Genomic DNA, 20,448 nt, shown 5'->3' with positions numbered 1-20,448 from the left:
AGAGCCCCCGTGACCTGCCAACAGCCTGGGATACCCACCTTGGTGACACCAATGGCCCCGACGTTCTGGGAGTAGGAAGTGGTGCCACTCCCCGTGCCCCACAGCCCTGCCAGAATAGTGCCAAGTCCCTCGATCCAGATACCCCGGTTGATGGCATGCTTGGGGGGTGCCGGCGCTCCTGCGGGCCAGCACGAGAGTAAACAATGTAAACAAGGTGTAAACATTAAATAATCATTAGAAGTTGTTTACATTAAGTAGTCATAAGTAATAACAGTCAAGATCAACTTATACATATTTTTCCACCAATCACAGCCAGGATCTGTCACTAAATAGCCAATCACAATTAGAGTTCTATTATTAGCACGTAATTTTTTCCACCAATCACTGCCAGGATCTGTCACTAAATAGCCAATCACAGTTAGGGTTCTATTATTAGCACGTAATTTTTTCCACCAATCACAGCCAGGATCTGTCACTAAATAGCCAATCACAGTTAGGGTTCTATTATTAGCACGTAATTTTTTCCACCAATCACAGCCAGGATCTGTCACTAAATAGCCAATCACAGACTTTACATGATATTCACAGTGAGAGTTAATTGACCTCAGATTAATTCAAAGAGGAAACAATGGAAGGAAGGAAGGAGGGAGAGAGAGAGAAGGAGGAAGACAGGGATGTTAGGTAAGAGGAAGAAGATAGGAAGAAATTCGAGGAGAAGAATAAAGGAAGTAGGAAGGGAAAGTAAAGGAGAAAGAAAGGAACGAAGACAGTCGAGAAGAGAGAGAGAGAGAGAGAGAGAGAGAGAGAGAGAGAGACTCACCAGACAATCTAGCACAAGCAAAGTAGTCACCAACGCTCTCCACGATGCTTGCGAGGACACCAGCCAACATACCAAGCACTCCTGCCACGCTCACTGTAGGCAGCCCCCACTGACCTGTAAAGTGGTGTAGGTAGGTTAGTGCCTGCCCCCACTGACCTGTAAAGTGGTGTAGATGGGTTAGTGACCTGTAAAGTGGTGTAGGTAGGTTAGTGCCTGCCCCCACTGACCTGTAAAGTGGTGTAGATGGGTTAGTACAGTATAAATGGTCCTTGATATTCTTATACAGATACGAACAGGCATTTCTGCAGATACTCACAACTCCTACAGGTACTCACAACACCTACAGGTACTCACAACACCTACAGGATACTCACAACTCCTACAGGTACTCACAGCACCTACAGGATACTCACAACACCTACAGGATACTCACAACACCTTCAGGATACTCACAACACCTACAGGATACTTACAACACCTTCAGGATACTCACAACACCTTCAGGATACTCACAACACCTTCAGGATACTCACAACACCTACAGGATACTCACAACACCTTCAGATACTCACAACACCTTCAGGATACTCACAACACCTACAGGATACTCACAACACCTACAGGATACTCACAACACCTACAGGATACTCACAACACCTTCAGGATACTCACAACACCTACAGGATACTTACAACACCTTCAGGATACTCACAACACCTTCAGGATACTCACAACACCTTCAGGATACTCACAACACCTACAGGATACTCACAACACCTTCAGATACTCACAGGGGTAGGGAACGCGGAACCAGGGCGACTCCGTGATCATATCTAGTCTGAGATCAGTCCTGGCGAGGTTGTCCTTCGGTAGGACCTCCGTCACCGTTAAGATCCAGCACGTTCCCCACGCCATCACCACCGCCAGCAGTACCTGTGTGAGAGAGAGGGTAGTGAGAGAGAGAGAGAGAGAGAGAGACTATTCCATTTTCATCTTACTTACTGTCACGAAGGAGGAAGTTGAGTAGGTGTGAGGTTTACCTGTGTGAGGGGTAATGTGTGTGTGTGTGTGTGTGTGTGTGTGTGTGTGTGTGTGTGTGTGTGTGTGTGTGCTACTAAGAAAAGTATAGTAGCTCACCTCCCCCCATTTTTTTTACGGCATTAGCCCACCCTGGCACTTGTGACTGACCCACATAACAGCCTGGAGGACGAAAATGTAATAATAATAATAATAATAATAATAATTCAGAGAAGTAAAATTTATAATAACAAATAAAAAAATAATAATAAAATAACAATGATAATAACAATAATAATAATAAACCATAAAAAAAAGATCAAAAGTGAGGAACCATATATATGTATGTTGTGTTGTCAATAATAAGAGAAACAATTGAGACCCTGCAATTGTGTGTAAATGAGGCAGAAAGTCAGATCATCAACCTGGGACTTGGTCACATATGGCAGCAGGGTCTACCATTAGACAACACATTATGCTTCCAATATCTTCCCAGGCGGTAGTACCTCCCTGTTTGGTAGCTGCCTACTACCATCAACAAAAACAAAATAGTGTGTGTTTATTTTTCTCAAAGACGATATGATTGGCTAAAATCTATTACGTCATCATTTAAGGGTTGCTTCTAGTGATGTCTGTTTATTGGTTAAAATCTATTGCGTCATCATTTAAGGGTTGCTTCTAGTGATGTCTGTTTATTGGTTAAAATCTATTGCGTCATCATTTAAGGGTTGCTTCTAGTGATGTCTGTTTATTGGTTAAAATCTATTGCGTCATCATTTAAGGGTTGCTTCTAGTGATGTCTGTTTATTGGTTAAAATCTATTACGTCATCATTTAAGGGTTGCTTCTAGTGATGTCTGTTTATTGGTTAAAATCTATTACGTCATCATTTAAGGGTTGCTTCTAGTGATGTCTGTTTATTGGTTAAAATCTATTACGTCATCATTTAAGGGTTGCTTCTAGTGATGTCTGTTTATTGGTTAAAATCTATTACGTCATCATTTAAGGGTTGCTTCTAGTGATGTCTGTTTATCGGTTAAAGTAAGATACGCTGTTTATATTGTTTCCTTTTTTAAGTAAGATATTGATTGGTTCATTATTTACGTCCCTCATGACAATACCAGTGGATGAGATATTCCATTAGGTGCGTGTGCAACATCAAGACTCGTGGGTTACTTGACCTCACACACAGAACACCCACCCACCTACCTACCCCAAGGCTATACAGCACAGGCCCTTTATAGACATTGGCTATTGTATACGCACACACACACACACACACACACACACACTTCCTTTACCTACCCCTTTCACTTTTCCCTTGGTCCCATCCTCCTCTCTCCCGTCTAACACCCCCACACCTCTTCCTCCCTACCACCCCTTCCTCAATTCCCTCCTCTCCTATTACCTAACTCCTACTACCTACACCTCCCCTATCTCCCCCTCACCACACCCCTCCCCCTACCTCACCTACCGGGAAGAGTTTGAAGACGTAGATGTTAATTCGGGTGAAGCCTCTCTCTCTTGACCAGGTAAACCCAGGTAGTGCCACCTCGCTCAGGTACTGGGAAAACAACACCAGTAACACGATCGTCCTGGGGAAAACAAAATGGGGTGGGTTATGTAAAGGGGTTCTAGATGATATTCGGAGTTATTTAAAAGGATTCTGGGATTGTTAAAGGGGTTCTAAGATTAATAAAGGGGTTCTGGGGTTGTTTAAGGAGTTAATAGTTTGCTAAAAGGGTTCTGGGATTGGTTAAGGGTTTCTGAGTGGAATCTGGGGTCAGTTTAAAGGGTTCTGAGTGGAATTAAGGTATTTTTAAGGGTCTGGGGATGATATTTATGGATTTAAAGTAATGATGGAATTGTAGTGAGTTTTAGGTAAGCTTCAGTAGTTTTGGTCAAATTTAAGGCCATTTTCAGTAGTTCTAGACAAGTTTAAGCTCAGTTTCAGTAGTTCTCGTTAAGTCAGTTTCAGTAGTTCATGGCTCTGGTTTTGTAATTTTAAAACTTTTGAAAGAAATTTTTTTACATATATAAACATAGCTTTCCATACACTGTTACTTAATATATATAGTGCATATTGAGAGAGAGAGAGAGAGAGAGAGAGAGAGAGAGAGAGAGAGAGAGAGAGAGAGAGAAGAAAACAGTAAAGAAAGATAGACAGACAGAGACAGAGAACCACAAACAGTAAAAATACAAACAAACAGATATACAGAACCAAAAAACAGACGGATACACACAAAAATAGACAGTAACTCACATAGAGGCGATACCCCAGTGAGAGGATGCCTTGCTAGCTGCGACAGGGTACAGCGAAAAGCCAATGAGAGTGACTGTCGGTACAATCACCAGGGGACTAATCCATCGTAGTAATGCCCCGATAGCTCCTGTACGGGTGGATGTTACATTTTAGTACATGGTGTTACATTTTAGTACATGATGTTACATTTTAGTACATGGTGTTACATTTTAGTACATGGTGTTACATTTTAGTACATGATGTTACATTTTAGTACATGGTGTTATAAATTAGTACGGAATAGTACATCTTTGTATAGGAGAGTACATGGGATTAAATATTGGTACAGTATATGAGAGTACATTTTAGTACACATTAGTAGATCGTAGTACTTTAAAGGTTAAAATGAAGTACAAACATGAGTTCCTATTAGATAAGGAGAGTACATGTAATAGATGAGTACATTTAAGGTTATTTGAGTACATTGTATCTACTATAATAGTACACTTTATAATGAGTACACTTAAGAGAATACTGCAAGAGATAAAGTGGAAACTCTATATCTCTCTCACTTTCTCTCAGTACGACCTAGCCACCTATTCTCTCTCTCTCTCTCTCTCTCTCAGTACGACCTAACCACCTATTCTCTCTCTCTCTCAGTACGACCTAGCCACCTATTCTCTCTCTCTCTCTCAGTACGACCTAACCACCTATTCTCTCTCTCTCTCAGTACGACCTAACCACCTATTCTCTCTCTCTCTCAGTACGACCTAACCACCTATTTTCTCTCTCTCAGTACGACCTAACCACCTCTCTCTCTCTCTCTCAGTACGACCTAACCACCTATTCTCTCTCTCTCTCAGTACGACCTAGCCACCTATTCTCTCTCTCTCTCTCTCTCTCTCACTTGTATTGCCCACGAAGACTTGAAAAACACTAGCAACGCATAACTTCCTATTGCGTGTAAGAACAGAGGAAACTGCAGTTGCCTTATTGGTCCATACTAAGCAGCCCCTTGTAGGTCTATTGGTCCATACTAGGCAGCCCCTTGTAGGTCTATTGGTCCATACTAGGCAGCCCCTTGTAGGTCTATTGGTCCATACTAGGCAGCTCCTTGTAGGTCTATTGGTCCATACTAGGCAGCCTTGTGGGTCTATTGGTCCATACTAGGCAGCCCTTGTAGGTCTATTGGTCCATACTAGGCAGCCCTTGTAGGTCTATTGGTCCATACTAGGCAGCCCCTTGTAGGTCTATTGGTCCATACTAGGCAGCCCCTTGTAGGTCTATTGGTCTATACTAGCCAGTCCCTTGTAGGTCTATTGGTCCATACTACAGCCCCTTGTAGGTCTATTGGTCCATACTAGGCAGCTCCTTGTAGGTCTATTGGTCCATACTAGGCAGCCCCTTGTAGGTCTATTGGTCCATACTAGGCAGCCCCTTGTAGGTCTATTGGTCTATACTAGCCAGTCCCTTGCAGGTCTATTGGTCCATACTAGGCAGCCCCTTGTAGGTCTATTGGTCCATACTAGGCAGCCCCTTGTAGGTCTATTGGTCCATACTAGGCAGCCCCTTGTAGGTCTATTGGTCCATACTAGGCAGCCCCTTGTAGGTCTATTGGTCCATACTAGCCAGTCCCTTGTAGGTCTATTGGTCCATACTAGGCAGCCCCTTGTAGGTCTATTGGTCCATACTAGCCAGTCCCTGTTTACACCCGGCTTTTATCACCCCCTATATGTGTTCAGCCTGCCTGTGTGTGTGTGTGTGTGTGTGTGTGTGTGTGTGTAGATTCCTGGGGAGAGTTTGGATTAATGATGATGTTTGGTAACTTGTTCCATTCATTTTACCTCTTTTACTTCTCACTCAACCACCGAGTACTTTTCACTTACCTCACACGCCTAAACCTAACCCTATCTCACGTTTATATCTCTCTCTCACTCTCTCTCTCTCTCTCTCTCTCTCTCTCTCTCTCTCTCACCTGTACAACCTACGAGGACTTGGAAAATAGCAGCAACACAGATGGCTCCTTGCACCTCATTCATCCGGGTCTGCCAAAGGTGTGTTCTCTCAGTATAGGTGAGGGCCTCGAGTTCTTCCTCAGGGGGGCAGGGCATGAGGGCTAGGATGGCAAGAGTGGGGCCCAGGAACCCATGAGTACCCCCCTGCACGATGGGTAATCTGAGGAGAGGGAGGAAAGAATGGGTAGAGATGAGTTGAAGAAGAGGAGTAAGGAATAAGGGTAGGAAATGGGTGAAAAAAGGGAGGAATGATGGAGAGAGAGAGAGAGAGAGAGAGAGAGAGATACAATATAAACAACAAATTATTAGACATATTGACATTTAAAAGGGGTTTGTTTATGACAGTCAACCTCCCCCCTCCCTCATCCACCCCTCCCCCCTCATCCAATCTCCCTCCCTCCCCCTGACCAAGCCTATACCCGTGACCTGACCTAAACACCCCACCTAACCTCACCCCAACCCACCGCCCCTTGAAGACCTACCTGATACCGAAGGAGGTCTGAAGGAGGGTGACGATGCCGCTGACGAAGATGATAGTAGAAGCGATGGCGCCCCTGGCAGGATCTGTGGCTGCCATACACATGAGGGGCGTTAACAGGTACGGGATGCTCACCGTCGACTCCACCATCATGAGATAATGCTGCAGGAGAGACGGTGAGAGATAGTGAGAGATCTGTCTGTTACATTATACGAACACATAAACCTCTCAAGTGGTCTTTTAACAGTACGACACTCTGTTTTCGATAATGTTACCGTGTATAACTTGATTATTTCGAGCTACCACAATCACTACCAACATTAAACTTCTACTATTACCACCACTACCACCACTTACTCACCTGTAGGCCCAAGAACACACAGGTGTACCAAGGTGGGTTGTCCTCGACGGAGTAAAGTAACTTGTTCTTATTGTCCACCTCGACCAAGGCCTCGCTAGACTTGGCTACGTCGGTCTTCTTGTTGGGGGGGTTGCCGAACTTGTCCTCCTCCTCCTCCTCCCCTACTGGTACTCCTCCAACATCCTCCATCTGTAGGTGAGAGAAGGGGAGAGATGTAGAGAGAGAGAGAGTCTAGGTTGATCCATGTTTCAGTGAATGCTATTATATCGATTTTTTCGGTACATACAAAGGCCATAATATCATCCATTTTGTTTCTCATACTTCTACTGTTCGCGTAGTAGATATTTAAGTTACCCCCCTCTTTCTCACTCCCACCCTTCTCAGTCTCTCTCTCTCTATCTATCTATTTCTCTCTCACTCTCTCTATCTATATATTTCTCTCTCACTCACTCTATCTCTATTTCTCTCTCACTCACTCTATCTATATATTTCTCTCTCACTCACTCTATCTATATATTTCTCTCTCACTCACTCTATCTCTCACTCTCTCTATCTATCTCACTCTATCTATTTCTCTCTCTCACTCTATCTATCTATTTCTCTCTCACTCACTCTATCTATATATTTCTCTCTCACTCACTCTATCTATATATTTCTCTCTCACTCACTCTATCTATCTATTTCTCTCTCACTCACTCTATCTATATATTTCTCTCTCACTCACTCTATCTATCTATTTCTCTCTCACTCACTCTATCTATCTATCTTTGTATCACCGCTCATAACATAAGAATGGAGGAAATTGCAGCGGGTCTATTGGTCCATACTGGGCAGTCCCATTTACACCCAACCCTTATTGCTCATATATCCGTCCAACTTATGTTTGAAGGTGGACGGAAAAATATTCACAGGAAAAAAGTCACAATTTTGGCTAGGAAAAAAAGTCACAGGAAAAGAGTCACATTAGGCGGGAAATAGGTAAACACTGGTATGGTAACAGAGTAGTGGATGAATGGAACAAGTTACCAAATATCATCATTAACTCGAATAAGGCTGAATAGCTTCAAACATAGGTTGGATGCTTATATGAGCAATAGGGGTTGGGTGTAAACGGGACTGCCCAGTATGGGCCAATAGGCCCGCTGCAGTTTCCTCCATTCTTATGTTCTTATTTAAGGTAATAAAACTAAAAATATTTTAAAACAGTTATTAACTGACAATTCATAACTTTTAAATATTGACAACACAATTTGTATATGATGCACGTAGGTTAGGTTAGGTTAGGTTAGGTTTTCCTGTGACTTTTTTTCCTGGATTCTGTTTGAAGCTATCCAGCGTGTTCGAGTTAATGATGATGTTTGGTAACTTGTTCCATTCATCCACTACTCTGTTTCCAAACCAATGTTTACTATTTCCCACCTAAATCTAAATTTGTCTAATTTAAAGCCATTGTTACGAGTTCGCTCCTGGTTGGATAGTTTGAGTACCTTTGTTATGTCCCCTTTGTTTAGCCCTGACTTCCATTTGTACACATCTATCGTACGCTTGTAAATTATCAGTAATATACAATCACCACTGGTTGGCCTGTGCATGGCAGCTCCTGTCGAGAGTTACTACCACTCTCTATCATCCATGAATCTATCTAGCCTCCTTTTAAAACTTTCCAGAGTTCCAGCACTTACTACAAAGTTGCTAAGCTTGTTCCACTCGTCTACCACCCTATTTGTGAACCAGTTCCTTCCTATCTCCCTCCTAAACCTAAACACAACACAACATAACATACATACCCGCACACACACACACACACACACACACACACACACACACAAGGTCGGTGTAGTGAAAGTTGTCTGGTGACGACACACCGGTACGCAATAATCAGTCCACACTCACAGGTAACGTGACTTAACGCAGGTAACATCTTTCGTAACTCTTAATGGTTGACGACTCGTGATTTACTAACCTAGAATACGTGATTGTTGATTTAAAATACGTGACTGATTTGAAATACGTGATTATTGATATAAAATACGTGATTATTGATATAAAATACGTAATTATTGATTTAAATTACATGGTGATAGATTTAAAACACGTGAATTCTGAATTACAATACGTAATTATTGATTTAAATACGTGACTATTGGTTAAAGATAGCACGCTTACCAACTTGAAAATAGTTCTGGGGATGCACGGAGGAGCGAAAGTCCCCAGCGACTGGTAGATAACAATGGGAGGCTTATACTCACAAACAACAACAGTAACCTTGTAAATGACAGAAAACATGATTTTATGCCTGGCCAGAGGTTCCTGTTTGACGCAATCACTTAAGATGCTCGACACAGCCGTCCCTAGGAGGGTGTGGGCACGAGGCAACTCAGCCACTGCAGGGCCAAAGAAAATATATATGGAGTTAGATTATGTGGTCAGAGGAACCCACCCCCACCAACCTCCATGGGACTGTCGCTATGGATGGTAAGGTCACGGTTGCGATGGTGGCGTAAGCCGTCAGGTCAGATTAACCAGTCAACAGGTAGTGGACGAGTGGAACAAGTTACCAAACATTAACTCGAATACGCTGGATAGCTTCAAACATAGGTTGGGTGGATAAATGAGCAATAGGGGTTGGGTGTAAACGGGACTGCCCAGTAGGGGCCAATAGGCCCGCTGCAGCTTCCTCCATTCTCATGTTCTATTCGGTTTTTTTATATGGATAGTGAAAGAAGGTTTGAAAAATGGTCAATTATGTGTGTTGTGTTAAGCCTTTGGCAGACTCCGTACCCGTGTCTTCAGCTGTAGGGAGCTGAAATTATATACAAAGTTACATGTATATCGAGTGGTAGTCCTCCCCCACCCTGCTATATAAGAACATAAGAACATAAGAATGGAGGAAACTGCAGCGGGCCTATTGGCCCACACTGGGCAGTCCCGTTTACACCCAACCCCTATTGTTCATATAAGCATCCAACCTATGTTTGAAGCTATTCAGCGTATTCGAGTTAATGATGATATTTGGTAACTTGTTCCATTCATCCACTACTCTGTTTCCAAACCAGTGTTTACCTATTTCACGTCTAAATCTAAATTTGTCTAATTTAAAACCATTGTTACGAGTTCGCTCCTGGTTGGATAGTTTGAGTACCTCTGTAATGTCTCCTTTGTTTAGCCCTGCCTTCCACTTATACACCTCTATCAGGTCACCCCTCGCTGTACGTCTCTCGAGGGAGTGCAAATTAAGATGCTTTAACCTGTCTCTATACTCAAGGTTCCTAATGCCCGGGATTAGTCTTGTCATTCTCCTCTGAATTCTTTCCAAGGATTCTATATCCATTCTGTAATACGGTGACCAGAACTGAACTGCGTAATCCAGGTGTGGTCTCACAAGAGCAAGATACAGTTTTAGGATGACCTCGCTAGTCTTGTAACTAACACTCCTCTGTATGAACCCAAGTACTTTATTAGCCTTGTTACGAGCAAAAACACATTGTTTACTTGGCTTAAGGTTCCTACTTATCATTAATCCTAAATCTCTCTCGCAGTCGGATTTCTCTATGGCATCGTTGTTCATCTGGTATCTGGTTTCCCTGTTTACATCTCCTATACTGAGTACTTTACATTTGTCCACGTTGAATTTCATCTGCCATTTTTCAGACTATTCGAAAAATTTGTTTAGATCTTCCTGTAGTTTTGCGGAGTCCTCGTCAGATTTAATAAGAAGTCCTATTTTAGTGTCATCGGCAAATTTGCTTATGTTGCTGTCTATGCCGATATCTATGTCATTTATGTATATAATAAATAATAATGGTCCAAGTACTGAGCCTTGGGGAACTCCACTTGTGACGTTGCTCCAATGGGACTTAGTGCCATTAATGCTCACTCGCTGTTTCCTGTCCTGTAACCAAGCCCTAATCCATTTAAGGATATTACCTTTGATGCCATGTTTTAAAGGATGTTAAACAACTTTGCTAAGGGCATACTAAGCTCTTCCTTACATTCCTTTAATACTCTGGCAAATATCTCATCGGGACCAGGTGACTTATTAGGCTTTAGTTTGTCTATTTGCTTACTAACATCGTAACTAGTCACTACTATCTCGCTTAATTTGTTTTCTTCACTATCTCTGAATGGAGTCGGTGCCTCGGGTATTATGTTTAAATTTTCGGTGGTGAAAACTGTTGTTGCTCATTTCTCCGTCGTTATCAGTGAGCTCGCCGGTATCTGACCGTATTGGTCCAATCTTTTCTCGTGTTTTAGTTTGATACATTTGGTAGAATCCTTTGGGGTTTGTCTTCGCCTCCCTTGCTATCCTTACCTCATTATTCCTCTTGGCTTTCCTTATCTCGGTTTTAACCCTACTCACCAATACCCTATAATAATCCCGGAGGTAAATTTCGCCACGATTTATCCTTCTACCTATAGCCTTCCTTTGGCCAATGATGTTCTTTAAATAATTATTTATCCACTTAGGGTCATTGTTGTCTGATCTGAGTTTTTTGTATGGTATGTTCTGCCTTGTGCATTAAGTAACTCATTATTTAAATTGTTGTGGAACTCGGTAATCTCAGATCTCGTTATCAGGTCGGTGTCATCTGTCAGGTTCACGGCCAAGTGCAACACCCCCTCTCTCAGCTGCCTCTTTAAACTGTCAAAGTTTGCCCTTCTGAAATCTGGTACTTTAGTGTAATTTTCCTTACGTCTGCCCTGAAAATCTAACTGGAATCTAATTTCTTTGTGATCGCTGTTTGCAAGTTCGTTCCCTACCTCGACATTGCTAATGAGGTTTTCTCTGTTTGACAGAACTAAATCGAGTATATTATTACCCTGGGTGGGTTCGGTTATATGTTGACTTAGAAAACAGTCCTGGATCGTCTCGAGAAAATCCTCTGATTCTGAGTTACCTGTAAGGTCAGTCCAATCTATTTGGCCAAGGTTGAAGTCGCCTACTATACAGACTTTGTTGTGTATGGAAGCCCTACGCATTTCATCCCAGATAAGTCGCTCATTGACTATCAAGGTTGGGAGGTCTATATATTACTCCTGTGATTACTTTTTCCCTACCGTCGATTAATTCTATCCAAATTGTTTCTGTATTCCGCTCAGTTTTTATTTCCTTATTTAGTTCACACTTCAGATTATCCCTAACATAGATTGCTACTCCGCCTCCTTTCCTGGTCTGCCTATCGGTATGGAACAGTTTGTAACCCGCAATTTGGTATTCGAGCGGTAACTCAAGTGAGTCTAGGTTGATCCATGTTTCAGTGAATGCTATTATATCGATTTTTTCAGTACATACCAAGGCCCTAATATCATCCATTTTGTTTCTCATACTTCTACTGTTCGCGTAGTATACATTTACGTTAGTCGTGTTCTGAGTCCTCCCTTTACCGCGTTTAGTTTTAAACTCCCTGTCTAATTTAGTTTTGTCATCATTCCTAACACTATTTCCCTGTAATCTTTCACTTTGTTTACCCGCTCCCACTGCAGTCGCCTCCACCTCCGTGCTCATATGTTCTCCTAGCAGTTTAAAGACTTCAATATCTTTTGAACTGCCCCCTCTAGTGCCCCAGCCAGGGTTGCTACTCCATCCCGAGACAGGTGCACCCCATCCCTAGCATAAAGGTCCCTTCTGCCGTAGAAGTTGTCCCAGTTGTCAATGAATGGGACTGATATTGACTTGCAATATCTGTCAAGTGTGACATGGGTCACATACAGGAGGCATCTCAAGGCACTTGAAAACTTTCACCAACGTAGTCTACGTTCCATTCTCCGAGTTCGATGGGAAGACAAGAGAACAAATGCCAGCATTCTTGCTGACACCAACTGTAGAAGCATCGAGGCTACCATTATCCAGGAACAACTGCCCTGGACTGGCCATGTTACCAGCATGGACGACAGTAGACTGCCAAAGCAGCTACTTTATAGTCACCTAACGAATAGTAAACGTAACGCTGGCGGGCAACTTAAAAGGTATAAGGATATTCTTAAAAACAAACCTGGAGGTGCGAAATCGACCCCCTCACCTGGGAGACGATTATTCCACACCGTAACGAGGCAGACAAGCGCCAACGCCGGAAAGACGCTGCCACTGCCCCCTCCCGCGCTAGATGTAGCCCACCACACGTGCAACATCTGTGGACGGCCTCACCGGTCCCGTATCGGCCTCTGTAGTCACCTCAGAACTCACCAACGAAGGTGACATCCTTAATAACTCATATCATTGTATCATAGATGGATGATCGTCATATTCGATTCCAAGAGACAGCAAAATAGCAGTAGTGTTGTGGTAAGAGTGTTTTGTGTTAAGAGTGCGTTTTGTTGAGAGTGTGCGTTTTGTTTTGTTAGGAGTGTGTTGTGGGGGTTTGATGACTTGCTGGGGAGAGAGGTTATATGACCTGAATTTGACCTATATACATAACACACATATTAACCTGACCTGAGACCCACACTGACATTACAAAACGTTAGGTTAAGTTAGATAAGGCTAGGTTAGGTTAAGTTAGATAAGGTTAGGTTAGGTTAAGTTAGATAAGGTTAAGTTAGGTTAAGTTAGATAAGGTTAGTTTAGCGTCGTGACCCAACTATATATGACGTCATCGCTACACCTGGTCCTTGTTAATGGTAGCAATTAATGTCTCTCAGGTCAGGTGTTACAAGAGGATTAACAAGGTCACATTTCTTTGAGGTTAGGCGGTGGGAAAAAAAGAGCGGGGTCATATGAAATTTGATTAGGTCAGTAGATTTACACCAGGAAGATGCGGGTCTCTTATATCTCCAGGTGATAGAATTTCAGGGTGACAACGAACCAAGGAAAAATTTTGACGTCTATGTTAAAATCGTAAGGTCTTTGATACGGAATGTATGTTTAATTAACTGCATATTAAATTGAACCTGTATATATTTGAATTATAGTCAGTTAATACTTGAGTGACAATGTAAACTTACCTACGTTGCCAATTACAGTACAACCAGAGTGACTGAGTATATTCTGTTACCTGTTGCCTGTTTGTCTTGGCCACCCTTTTACCAGCCAGACCGGGAAACTTTTTCACCAACACCAAGTTATCGTACCGGATACGTGTGTGATCATTATAGCAATCACAGTTATTACGAATTAAATGATAACAAAAAATTCATAAATTTACCTATAAACTTATCAAATTGTAGTTCATTAGTTATTTATGAGACAAAAACAAAGTTGGTGTTCTCATTTATAGATCTTCATACGCCTGGCAGTTATGGTTGACCATGATATTTAACGTTCTCTTGACCAATCAAAGCTGCAGGACGAGTATCAACATCGACGTAGAGGAATACACCAGGGACGAATCCAAGAGGGGGCGGGGGTTTCCTAGAGCAGCGCTTCTCAAACTATCTGATGTGGCGGACCGGCATGGTTTTTTTCAATGTGCCACGGACCGGCGAGCGAAGCGAGCCAATCCCGGGGCCTATAGGCCCCCCCCCCCCAGGAAAATCTTTTGAGATATGTCCCACAATAATTTTTTGTTTTTCAAATTTACACAGGAATAGTGTGAACCGGCCTTTAAGATTATTAGTACTTACATTTTCAGATCAGTGGGTTGGGATGGGGTCCCAAATGACAAACACGCAGATACCCGTATGATGCTCTCTGTTCCACTTCTTGATGGTAACTAACCACTGACCTGTGACCTGACATCACAGACTGCTGATCCACACGTGTGGAATAGCAGGGTTGCCAGCTGTGTGACACCCTTCACGGCTGGCACGCATAGTAAAAAATCGGCCATTTCTTTTAATGGGATGCATACATTTATTTTATCCGAAATTAAATAACTACCATACTTAAAATAAAAAGATTTATGTTTTGGGTGGATATGGCGTAACTGGTGGCCGAGAAACGTGGCAATTCTGGCAACACAAGGTGATGCGCCCTATTGATATCCCCAGGTGTGGTTCCCACAGAGTCAAACGCCACATCATCATGAAGGTGTTGTTATACGTATTTCAGTTCGCTGTTTTGCTGTTCATTATATCGCATTCGTTAGTTGCATAGCAATGACTTTTAACATGAGTGAGTAAATGAAAAATATAGCCATAATAAATATAAAAACTACAATGAAAATGTAAAAAAAAAAGACCGAGTCAGATGTCCCGGCAGTGTCACGTGGTGTGGAACGTGACTATCGTTTCTTTCTTTTCTGAAAACTCTCCGCGTACCGGCAGACGATGGCTCACGGACCGGCACCGGTCCGCGGACCGCACTTTGAGTAGCACTGTCCTAGAGGATTTAAGTTGGATAAGTTTAGGTTTAGGAGGGAGATAGGAAGAAACTGGTTCACAAATTGGGTGGTGAACGAGTGGAACACGCTTACCAACTTTGTAGTAAGTGCAGGAACTCTGGAAAGTTTCAAAAGGAGGCTAGATAGATTCATGGATGATAGAGAGTGGTTGTAACTCTCGACAGGAGCTGCCATGCACAGGCCAACCGGCCTATTGCAGACTCCATATTTTCTTATGTTCTTATGTAAACCTAAACTTATCCAACTTAAATTCGTTGCTCCGAGTCCTATCCTGCTCGGATATTATAAGAACTTTATCTACATCTCCTTTATTGATTCCTTTCACCCACTTAAATACTTCTATCATATCTCCCCGCACTCTTCGTCTTTCTAGGGAATGCAAGTTAAGTTTCTTTAACCTATCCTGATATGGAAGGTTTCTAAGTCCCGGAATCATTTTCGTCATTCATCGCTGCACCGACTTTAGTGAATTGATATCCGTTCTATAATAGGGGCACCAGAACTGAACCGCATAATCGAGGTGCGGCCTGACTAGCGCAAGATATAGTTGCAATAAGACCTCTGCACTCTTATTACTTACACTTCTAGATATAAAACCCAATACTCTGTTTGCCTTATTTCGAACATTATCGCACTGTTTTCTAGGCCGTAGGTCCGGGCTTACAAGTACCCCTAGGTCTCTTTCACAAGTCGACTTCTCTAGGTTGGTGTTGTTAAGGCTGTATACATTGTCAGTATTTGTTCTTCCAATATTAAGTACGCTGCACTTGCTGGTGTTGAATTTCATTTGCCATTTTTCAGACCACCCCTGCAGTTTATTTAGATCCTCCTGTAAGGCATTTGCATCCTGCCCTGAAATAATCTGCCGCCCTATTTTGGTGTCATCCGCAAACTTGCTTATGTCACTGCTGATCCCAGTATCTAGATCGTTTATGTAGATTATGAACAAGAGTGGGCCTAGTACTGACCCCTGGGGAACCCCACTGGTTACACGGCCTCACGTAGATAAGAGTTAACATTTACCTTGTTAACTAAGATCAAAGTTAACGTAGGAAAGAGTTAACTTAAGAGTAAAAGTTAACATATCACTCTTAACTTGGGTAAGAGTTAACTCAGTGTGTTTCAAATTAGGTCAGTTAATTTACCACTTTGTTAGCTTATCATAGACTAGTTAAAAGCATTACTTACCTCAAATGATGTTAAATGCATTGTTCCTGAGAGTTCCTTAGGTAACAGGGACGCCCAAGAGCAGCTCCGTAAGGTACTGCTCCTTTATTTAAGTACGACGGATGTTACTTAAGTAGAAGAAGCGTTCCACAAGAAAAGAATACTCTTTAAGTAGCACCGTAATGTTCTCTTTAAGTAGCACAGCGTTTCCTCAGAGCTGTATTACTTAAAGTAGCGTCTGACGTGTTACTTACGTGAGACACAAGTAACGTTAATTGTTCCTTATATTAAAAAAAATCAGTAGCCACAGATGTTCCTTATGTAGGTATCTTGCGAGTAAGACAAGTAGCTCGCGTTCCTTCGTTCAACAGTAGTGTACTGTAGATGTTCCTTGCACTAGATCAATAATTGTTCCTTAGTTGAAAATTAGTATATTGTTCCTTAAGGACAAATCAAGTAGCACAGGAAACACGCAAGACAGGTGGTATTGTTCCGTAGATGATTGACTTGTCCCAGCAGCGTTTTGTTGTGGAGAGAGAGAGAGAGAGAGAGAGAGAGAGAGAGAGAGAGAGTGAAATACTAGCGACTGAAGAGATGAAAACGTCAATATAATGAAGAAAAAAGTGAATAATAAAGATGAATAAATGAGATGTAGACAAAAAAGATTAAATATGATCGTAAAGTAATAAGGAGAAGAACCAGTAACGAAAAATAAAGAGTATACCAAAGAAAATTGCGATATAGAAACGAAATAACAAGAGATAAAGATTAAGAGAGAAAATAAATTAAATAAATTAAAAGTCGTAAGAACGGATACTTAACAGCGAAAGAGAATAAATTTTCGTGCGTGTGACGGCGTGAAATCGAGGACTGAAGGAGTACTGCAGAGGCAAAGAGCGTACAATCACTACCGCTACCTGCACTACACTGACCAAACCAACCCAAGTAACAACGCTCCCGGGTCCGACCTTCCCAGCTCCCGCCTCTAGACACCTCAACTCCAACAGACAAGATGCCAATAAGGGAATTTTTTCATCTATATATTCCCGCACGACAAATACATATTCTAAAAACATTAATTAAAGAAAATAATTATTATTTGTTTTGGAATTAAATTTTCCTTAGAATTTCACTAATTGGTAACTTACAGAAGTGACCATCTAGATTTTATTTAAGTTTTTATTAGTAAAATTTTTCCGGTTGATTTAATGTTTATGTAATAAAATATACCTTTGGTTATGTTTGTTGTTCTTTACGTTATCAGGAGTCACTGTGAGTCGCCAGGAGTCACTATAAGTCACCAGGAGTCACTGTGAGTCACCGGGAATCACTGTGAGTCACCAGAGTTACTGTGAGTCACCAGAAGTCACTATGAGTCATCAGGAGTCACTGTGAATCACCAGGAGTTACTATGAGTCATCAGACGTCACAGTGAGTCACTAGAAATGAGTCACCGACAGTTCATGTGAGTTACTAGGGGTCATTGTGAGTTACTGGCAGTCACTGTGAGTCACCAGGAGTCATTGTGAGTCACCAGGAGTCATTGTGAGTCACCAGGAATCATTGTGAGTCACTTGAAATTTCTGTGAATCAACAGGAGTTATAGTGAGTCACTAGAAGTCTTTGTCAGTCACCAGGATTCATTGTGAGTCATCATGAGTCACAGTGAGTCACAAGGAGTCATTATAGGTCACTAAGAGCCATGGTGAGTCGCCAAGAGTCATAGTGAGTTTCTAGCAATTATTAAGTCACAAGGACGCATATCGAGTCTTTGAGTCATTAGCCATTTTTGTGAATCACTAAGTCATTGTGAGTCATTAACAGTCATTATGAGTCATCAAGTCATTGTGATGCACTAAAAGTCACCATGGTCGCATAGAGTACTGTGGAATACCATAGAATCAGTAGTCACTAGAGGTCACCACGAGTCACCAGAGGTCACCACGAGTCACCAGAGGTCACCACGAGTCACCACGAGTCACCAGAAGTCACCAGAGGCCACCAAGTGTCACCAGAGGCCACCACGTGTCATTAGAGGTCACCAGTATTCACTAGAGGTCATCACGAGTCACCAGAGGTCACCACGAGTCACCAGAGAACACCAAGAGTCACCAGAGGTCACCACGAGTTATCAGAAGTCACCAGAGGCCACCAACTGTCACCAGAGGCCACCACGAGTCATCAGAGGTCACCACGAGTTACCAGAAGTCACCAGAGGCCACCAAGTGTCACCAGAGGCCACCACGTGTCACTAGGGGTCACCAGTAGTAACTAGAGGTCGCCACGAGGTCACCAGAGGTCACCAGGTCACACAATCACCAAAGGCCACCACAGAGAGTCACCACGGTCACCAGAGGCCACCACGAGTCACCAAAAGTCACCACAGGTCACCAGAAGTCACCAGAGGCCACCATGTGTCACCAGAGGCCACCACGTGTCACTAGAGGCCACCACGTGTCACTAGAGGCCACCACGTGTCACTAGACCAGGGCCACCACGTGTCACCAGAGGTCACCAGAGGCCACCACGTGTCACCAGAGGTCACCAGAGGCCACCACGTGTCACCAGAGGGTCACCAGAGGCCACCACGTGTCATCAGGAGGTCACCACGTGTCACCAGAGGCCACCACGAGTCACCAGAGGCCACCATGTCACTAGAGGCCACCACATGTCACCAGGAGTCACCAGGAGGCCACCACGTGTCACTAGAGGCCACCACATGTCACCAGAGGCCACCATGTGTCACCAGAGGCCACCACGTGTCACTAGAGGCCACCACATGTCACCAGGGTCACCAGGAGTCACCAGAGGCCACCACGTGTCACCAGAGGTCACAGGAGTCACCAGGAGGCCACCACGTGTCACCAGAGATCACCAGGGAGTCACCAGGGTCACCACGTGTCACCAGAGGCCACCAGGAGACACCAGAGGCCACCACGACTCACCAGAGGCCACCACGTGTCACTAGAGGCCACCACGTGTCACAGAGGCCACCACGACTCACCAAATGCCACCACGTGTCACCAGAGGTCACCAGGGTCACCAGAGGCCACCACGTGTCACCAGGGTGACCAGGAGTCACCATAGGTCACCACGTGTCACCGGAGGTCATCACGTGTCATCAGAGGCCACCACGTGTCACTAGAGGTCACCACGAGTCACCAGGGTCATCAGAGGCCTGGGGTCACCAGAGGCCACCACGTGTCACCAGAGGCCACCAGGGATCTGCAGAGGCCACCAGGAGTCACCAGAGGTCACCACGTGTCACCAGGAGTCCCCAGAGGCCACCACGTGTCACCAGAGATCACCAGGAGTCACCAGAAGTCACCAGGAGTCACCAGAGGCCACCACGTGTCACCAGAGGTCACCAGGAGTCCCCAGAGGCCACCACGACTCACCATAGGTCACAAGGAGTCACCAGAGATCACCAGGAGTCACCAGAGGCCACCACGTGTCACCAGAGGTCACCAGAAGTCACCCAAAAAGAAGCCTGCCTGTGTGTATACCAGTCTATAAGGCATTATAGCTTGGCTCATTATAATACTTGTGGTAAGTCTCACAGCACGACTCCTCTCTCCCCCTACTCTCTCTCTCTCTCACACACACAGCACAACCAAACCAACTACTCTCTCTCTCTCTCTCTCTCTCTCTCTCTCTCTCTCTGTACCACTCAATCACCCCTCCTCTCTCTCCTGATTGTTACTTATCATGAGTATTGTTGTATGTTCCCTGAGTATTACCTTCCATGAGTATTACCTCTCGAGTATTACCTCTGCTAATTATTAATTCATCAGATTATTACTTCTCAGTAGTACCACCCGCTTATCTCACCTTGGCTTGTGAACACCTAACCGTGAGTACTAGAGGCCGTGCCCACTAACTAACACCAAGTCCGCCCGTGTCCATGCAAGTGACAAAGACCGTGCCTACGTACTTTTACTTACCTTTGCTCTTTCCTGGTTAGAGATGGGTGGGAAGATTACGGTCATGGCACTGTCACGTCACGGAGTCCTTTGTTATTATAATGTTGTACCCTTGTGAGAGTATTATTCCCCATCAGCCAATGACAG

The 20,448-nt window shown here is 43.5% G+C and overlaps 1 protein-coding gene across 24 annotated transcripts in view; it reads right to left on the bottom strand.

Moving 5' to 3' along the window:
- The window catches only part of LOC121869098 (solute carrier family 23 member 1-like), a 56,676-nt gene extending 39,371 nt beyond the window's left edge, over window positions 1-17,305 (bottom strand). For all 24 annotated transcript variants that reach the window (XM_042370266.1, XM_042370269.1, XM_042370272.1 and 21 more), the window contains exons 1-9: window positions 16,400-17,305; window positions 6,933-7,121; window positions 6,576-6,733; window positions 6,054-6,253; window positions 4,100-4,226; window positions 3,311-3,431; window positions 1,612-1,753; window positions 821-934; window positions 39-178 (exon numbers count right to left, since the gene is read on the bottom strand). In XM_042370266.1, coding sequence (XP_042226200.1) covers window positions 39-178; window positions 821-934; window positions 1,612-1,753; window positions 3,311-3,431; window positions 4,100-4,226; window positions 6,054-6,253; window positions 6,576-6,733; window positions 6,933-7,121; window positions 16,400-16,420 — 1,212 coding nt within the window. In that variant the 5' untranslated portion in view covers window positions 16,421-17,305. The remainder of the gene's footprint in view (window positions 1-38; window positions 179-820; window positions 935-1,611; window positions 1,754-3,310; window positions 3,432-4,099; window positions 4,227-6,053; window positions 6,254-6,575; window positions 6,734-6,932; window positions 7,122-16,399) is intronic.
- Window positions 17,306-20,448: the final 3,143 nt, after the last annotated feature.

This window comes from Homarus americanus, unplaced genomic scaffold, assembly GCF_018991925.1.
Source record: "Homarus americanus isolate GMGI-L3 unplaced genomic scaffold, GMGI_Hamer_2.0 scaffold24694, whole genome shotgun sequence".
Classification (NCBI taxonomy): Eukaryota; Metazoa; Arthropoda; class Malacostraca; order Decapoda; family Nephropidae; genus Homarus; species Homarus americanus.
The sequence above is the reverse complement of the archived record's forward strand: the minus strand, read 5'-3'. Positions and strand labels throughout refer to the sequence as shown.